We start from the raw sequence: 6,846 nt of genomic DNA on the forward strand, positions 1-6,846 counted from the left end.
CGACCTTTTACGATTAAAAAATTCAAGGCGACCCTGATCCTTTATTTTGGTGTGTGGTAGCGATATGGCCTACATGACCACTTATCAAGCATAAACGAAATAACTCAAAGAGAACGCTGCCCTAACATGCACTGAACAGTGGACAGCATGCGCGCTATATTCGCAATAGCAAGCACGTGCTCAGGCGTATGTTGCAATTATATAGCATAGCAAAGTAGCCACCATCACTGCGTGATTAGCGTGTCCGATTCCCGATGTCAGGCAATCTCAGCGATATTTACAAATGGGTGGTGCACTATCATACTGACACTCGGCGGTGGAATGAATAGTGATCTCGAATTGAGGTCCCATGAGGATTGATGAATATACCAAGGTCCCTGGGTACAATAAGGCGACACAGGTTTATTGAAACGTCGAGCCTACGTCATCGCTTTAGACGGCCGCAAGAAACCAACCGCAAAGGGAGGTACGAGCGCTCTTCCGATCAAGTGTTTGGTAGAACGCAGTTGCAAATTCACTGGTGAGGAACAACCACCAGTGGAAAATGGCGTGTGACCACTACGCCGCAAAACAAAGGTCACATCCTTACGTCCGTTCTTCCTTCCATCCATTCATATTATTAATCCCATCAAAGTTCATTGCAGGTAGCGTATCTACGTCTATCTCTGTTTTGTGAGAATTCTACGTTACAACCAGTCAGTGATACCGAGTACAAGACTGCCATGTGCTTGCGGTAACAAGACTTTGGAGACATAGCCTTTGATATGACTAGCACACCGTCCGAGGACGAGCTCTCCAACCTGTTCGCGCTGGTTCAGAGGATCGGCGTCTTCTCTCGCCTGAGATTCAACTGGATCAATCCTCGTGGATCGGACTTCGCTAAGGGCGCCATGACTTCTCAAGTGAGCTCCACAACACGGAACATTGACAACCACGGAGTGGCGGACGCAATGGAGTTTCTTGAAACCCTTGCCTCCACTCGCAAAATCTCTGTCGCGTGGCTCGAATGTGTCAAGAGCGCGCAGCCTGTTGTTCCAAAGTTGATCGACACAGTCGCCAGGACCAAGTACCTGAGGCAAGTAGTAGATGTTTTAGTACCACAGATAGTTGGGCAAGTTGGTATGGGTTCATGATTAAACTCGGCGCAACGGACGCGAGATACGAACAAAGAAACAAAGATGTTTTAGTAGATGTATTTTTATTTTTGTCGAAAATTTGGACATTTTCACAAAATGCCCACGAAGGGGGCGAAAGGAGAGTGTGTGTATCTCCTGACTTGGCACACAAAGTACTGTTTGTATTTCCATTTCAGAGGTCATTTGAGCATTACAAAATGTGAAGCCACGGGTTCTTGCGTGAAGCCACTCATTAGATTTCAGGCCCGTCCGTTGAACTCATCTCAAACTGAACGCTTAGCCATCTGAGGAAGAAGATCCGTAATGCAACAAAGAGCTCGAACATTGGGTTAGCTGCACCCAGTTTAAAGCAAAGAGCAATAAGGTTGCCAGACCAGCTAAGTCTACAAGTTTAGTACTTGACATGATGCAAGATCTTTACAGTGTGAAAGAGGAAATTACGACATGTGGGAGCGAATCCTTAAAGCTGATATTTAAGAAGCTCGAAGACATCGGGGATGAAGCAGAGAATATACACAGGACAGGATAAGCGCCTATCCTGTGTGTATTCTCTGCTTCGTCCCCGTTTTCTTCGCGCTTCTTAAACATGAACCGATTTGAAGAAAGCCAAATAGTAGTGTACATTTAAACTCTGCAGAATGCAGAGTTTAAAGGCACACGACTATTTCGTTTTGCGGCTGCTAGCCTCTACAAGAGTAGTTCTAAAATTGGGGTGCCTGGACCCCGGGGAGTCCGCGAAGCAATTTTGGGGGGTCCGCGAAACCCATCCTCGAAAAAAAGGCAATTTTGGAGTCGCACTAACTCTCGAGAAAGCTGCCCTTTCTGATTTTGGTATGCATCACTGCATAACATCTTTTAATTGCGGTGGCTTCTCCTTCTGCATGAGATAATTTTAAAGCTTTATGATGCAGCTTTCTACGACATATGCACTCGAGCATACTTTTTCTGTGCTTGAATGTTTGAAGAGCTAACATAGCTAGAAACAGGTTAAATGTAGGTGCATAGCGGACATTGACGAGCAGTTGAGATCGAGTTGGCGCGGCACTTTGACCATTTTTTACAAGGGAGAAATAAAAGGCGCCTATTCACGCTGCATGTTGTGTTAATTTATGACCTCCCTTTTTCTCTCACTGCAAGGGGACCCTCATCACTTCCACTTGTTCACAAGGGTCCCCAAAACATCCATGGCTGAGAACCACTGCTCTACAGGGTTGTTCAAAAAATGTGCCCGAAAATCGTCAAAAAATAAGCAAAACAAAGCAGTTGATCACGGCCTTCATAATTACTTTTTCTATAGCGGCAGACACCTTAACATGGCTCTCGACATCACTGGCGGCTTTAGTTTAATCAATTCAATTATCTTTTATTAGTAGATACGGGCGGTTGTCCCAAATGGGAGAATGGAAGTCCATCTTGCGAAGAGCCCATGGCCGATTTGAGACTTCGAAACACTGGCCTATGTTAATTATTGTCGAGTAGCGAAATTCATCCCAGGTAACCAACTAAACTGAATCCGAAGCGCAAATGAGCGCAACTGCATTCTAACAGGAAACTCTTGTTTATGCGCAAAACGTTTTAGGAAAGATACCACTCTGTCACATCTAATTTTTTTGCTCAAACGTTTTGCGCACAAAAAAGGCTTTGCTTTTAGAATGCAGTACCAACCATCCCAAGCAGCCACCCTGTTGAGCACGAATGGCACACGGCCAGAATGGCGTCACTGTAGACGAAAACCCTGGCAAGGGTGTTGGTTCTTCTGCACTCATTAACGTATGTGCACCATGGGTGGAAGCGCAGCCCGTAGTCACACGAAGTGAAGTCGATGGACGGTTGGTATAACGACGCTCGCTCAATCCGGGCGTCTCGGAAGAATATGGCAGTCGCCAACTTCCGCATTTCGTTTTCGCCGGCAAAATTTGTCAGGTATCATCACTGCAGTAGAGCACCAAGTCGGGCTGGTTGGTGCACATTCATTTTAAAGGCCTATTGACTGCGCTAGTAAACACAGAAAAACGACAAGAGAAAACTGCACGCGTCCTGTCTTCCCTCAGGTTTAGTCCGGTTTACTAGCGCAGTTAATAGGCCTTAAAGGTGAAGGTTTCATCATGCTGCTAAGATTACCAGAGGCCACTTGAGCCGCTGTTAGTTATCTAGATTGCGCCGCGCTAACGTTTCGCTGAAGCTCTTTTGCCAGCTTGGCTGAGCTTGAAGGTCATATTCACGCAGCGAGACGTTTTCGAGGTTTCTACCCGGAATTATAGAGCTATCGCTCGGAAATGAGCAGGCCCCATGGCGTTTATTCTCATGCAGTTGATGGTTAGAGATGTCTACTACCTTACTCAGTCACCTGCAATCGCACGCTGAAATTAGGCTCTTTGACACGCAGGGAGTTGCTGCTACGCCTAAATTTGTCCGACGCCTTTGCTGTCAGCCTTTTTCGAGCCCTCGAAAGAAACCGCAGCGTTTCAGTCTTGGAGATCCGTTGTCTCAAGTTTGGGAGGGAGTCCGCCGCGGCCCTGGCACGAATGGTCAAGCGCAATCGATCGATGACCACGCTCAAGATTGACCTGCGAGAGCATGATCGTTATCAAGAGATCCAGCTGCTATCCATCTGCCGAGAGCTTGAGGAAGCCATTCCCCGAAACCGGTTTCTCCTGGACGTTCAGCTGCGTACGAAGGAAGTCAAACGCTACAATGACTCCATCATCAGGAGCGCCATCAGGCGCAACCACGTGAGTGCCCGATGTTCCGCTGTGGGGTCGAGCGAAATTCCGGAATTTAGGTTAACGTTTATGTGTCCTTCATACTAGGTGTGAATATTGAAAGACCTTAACTCGAATGCATACTCGGATGTTTGAACGTGGAAAAATCTGAGTCTAAAGTACTGCCAGGCAAGTCTACGTTCTACGGCGTTTGTTTTAACCACATTTTTTGTACTTTTAGATTAAACCAGCGAATTTTTTGTTTAAGTTGCAATTCACTTGTAAAAACACTCTGTACGCGAGATTTGAGTTTATTGAACATTAAGTAGCCAAAACGTAGTGTAGTAAAGCCATCAATCCCCGCAAGAAATGTTTCTGGAGCCTGACTGCTCCAGAAACTCCAGAAAGTGCTGGAGCCGGACAGGAATTCTCGGGAACTAATCAAAATTTGCTAAAACCTTTTTAAACGTGGATGTTGGCGCCGCAGGTAGAATCGATGAAGTATTTTCAGGAACCCGTGTCCCCTGATTTTTTCTGGTGACGTCTGCTGGCAGAAACCACCACATTCACCTCGTTGTGAAGCGTCCACGCATAAAAAGCCGCAGATTTCTCTCCGCCTAACACGGCGAGCATGATGTTTTCATTGTTGACAGTTCAGGACATAACGCAATGTAGACCCACTGTGCTTACGGCGCTACGTGAAAATAACGCTTTGTATAGAGATGCAAATTGAAAAGTTACATGGTCTCTTATACCTAAGACAACTCGAAGGCAAAAGCCTTCCTCCTCCTCTTCTTCTTCTTCTTCTTCTGGGGCTTTGTCTTCTCAATCAATTGCGTTTACTCATCCCCCCTCCCCTCCCTCGATAGCTTTCTGCCCCTAACGTGGTTTCGCTGCAGTGCCCTCCCAGATCGGCGCAATGCTTGACCAAGCATTCATGTGATGAAGTCATCATACACCATCATTATATTGAGTGACCTGTGACGTCATGATGACGTCATCTCATTATGACGACTTTTCATCACTTCTGTCAGATAAGACCGCCGCCGCCGACGGTCAGTTTCGGTATTAGGGGACAATGTGATGATTTAGCTTTAAAATGTTAAGGTGTCGGCAACAATATAGTACTGCTTAGCCAGCAGTGCCGAAGGCGGCGTCATGAGCTTCAAAACTGTGGCTTCAAAACACTATAGGAGAAACCTCATTGTAAAACCTTGCGTAGTTTCGAGGCTTATGTGTATCACTGTTGACTGTACAACCTAATCTATCACAGGGGCTCGTCAACCAAGCTCTGAGGTTCATCAAGGGCTCCATGAAGAAAGAAGACGCCCTGGCTTTCGAGATCCTGCAGAACTGCGCGTCGCTGCGCCTGTCCCTGCGCGTTAACCTAAACACCTCCGACGAATCCGACATGGAGCGTTACATCGACGAGGCGCGTAAGAGGCTTTCCTTCGACTACTTCGTCCTCGTGGGCGTCGTCAAGGCCAAAATAGCATGCCACCCACATCTCAAAGGAAGCACTAGGTTCGACAAGCTCTCCAAGCTGATGCAGGCGCATATCTGCTCGTTCCTGAGCTTGACCGACGTCGTGGACTGCTGAGAAGCCACAGTGTTTCTCGGTGCGAAGATTCAGCTTCTGACAACGGCGCTAGCACGCGTCGGCAGAAAGGACGTCGATAGATGTGGCCATCTCATGGCCGAGACAACTGAACTGTCTACACACAGCCGACCATTGCTTTTACCGTTGCATGATCGCCCCTTTACGTTTAGATTCTTAGAAAGAAAAAAAAACATTTTAAGCCAGTGCCAGGCCTGCGAAATATGAGTAAACAGTGGAGCAGGCGAGCAAGCGCCATCACCTGACAAACGCAGATTTTTTTTGCTTTCTTTATCTGTTTTTCTAGTGGCCTCTCTCGCCCTTCTCCTAACCCTCACTTCACGCCTCCGCACCTTCACTTCTTTTCTACCCCTAGGTAAGCTATAGTGTACATGGCTATGCTATGGCTTACCCTCTCGCTTCCTCTTTTCCCTCCTCCTCACCCTTACATCTGTACACCCCACCCTCTCTTCCATTTCCAATATACTCGCTAACCTGTACTATACAAGGCTATGCCATGATTTACCCTCTCTCGTCCTCTTTTTCTTCCTCCTCACCTTCACATCATTGCACCTGAGCCTCACTTCTCTTTTGCACACCCTCTCTTTACTATACTATGCACGGCTTTGCTATGCTAGCTGCTGCTTGGCACATACCCACTTTCTGTGACGCATACCCGCCGCTTCTGCAACGCGAGCTCAACCTCAAGCTTAAAGCTCCGCGGGGCCCGGAGCCATTGACCACATGGGAGGAATGGGAGACCCTGCTGCGCTCGACGGGCCCGGCCAAGCAGGCGATCGCCACTGACCGGGCCCGGCGTAACTCAACAAATCGCTGAAAGGAAATGCGGCCGCTTCAGTGAGCGAAGCGGCTTCGTCCTGTGTACGGCTTCAACGCAAACTCTGCGATGAAAGCGCGACGCGTGCTGAGGTGTGGGCCGTCGACTGATCTATAGAGGTATACGGTGCGCACGACCTCGGGTGAAAACGGCGCTTTTAATGCGATAGCGTTAAAGAGTGCGTTTCGCAGAAATTCCGGTGTGGGCGTCAGTGTCGGCGTCGACATCGTTGGTTGTGAGCGAAAAATCAACGTCGTTCGTTAGCGAAAAATTCAAAATGATGCAAATAAAAATTTTTCGTTTAACTGAGAATCGAACCCAGGCCTTCTGGGTGGCAAGCGCGTGTTCCACTATACGTGTGTCATGTAGTGGGACGAGTGTCCTTAACGCATATAGTATAGCGTGGCAGAAGCGTAGAATGGCGCCAGGCATGTGAATTGTGCAAGCAGTGGGTGTTTAAAGGCCAACCCATTACAATGTGCTCAGACATATTTAATCATCATCATTACGTGCTTGGCGATCGGCAAATTAGGAGCTTTGCTGATTCGCAAAAGCAAGATTAATGGACGCAGC

General features: G+C 47.6%; 1 protein-coding gene across 1 annotated transcript; it reads left to right on the forward strand.

Annotated features, from left to right (window-relative positions):
* The first annotated feature begins 759 nt into the window (after positions 1-759).
* Positions 760-5,438, forward strand: LOC119378231 (uncharacterized). Its single transcript, XM_049411727.1, has 3 exons — positions 760-1,079; positions 3,527-3,868; positions 5,112-5,438. Exons 1-3 carry the CDS (start codon positions 765-767, stop codon positions 5,436-5,438), a joined length of 984 nt encoding a protein of 327 aa, XP_049267684.1. The 5' UTR covers positions 760-764.
* Positions 5,439-6,846: the final 1,408 nt, after the last annotated feature.

This window comes from Rhipicephalus sanguineus, unplaced genomic scaffold, assembly GCF_013339695.2.
Source record: "Rhipicephalus sanguineus isolate Rsan-2018 unplaced genomic scaffold, BIME_Rsan_1.4 Seq744, whole genome shotgun sequence".
NCBI lineage: Eukaryota > Metazoa > Arthropoda > Arachnida > Ixodida > Ixodidae > Rhipicephalus > Rhipicephalus sanguineus.

Excerpts from the sequence above, each read along its gene's own strand:
- LOC119378231 (XM_049411727.1), top strand. The coding sequence starts at position 765 with ATGACTAGCACACCGTCCGAGGACGAGCTCTCCAACCTGTTCGCGCTG. Across the intron at positions 1,080-3,526 it reads GGACCAAGTACCTGAGGCAA|TTGCTGCTACGCCTAAATTT; the intron begins GTAGTAGATGTT and ends ACACGCAGGGAG. Across the intron at positions 3,869-5,111 it reads GCGCCATCAGGCGCAACCAC|GGGCTCGTCAACCAAGCTCT; the intron begins GTGAGTGCCCGA and ends AATCTATCACAG.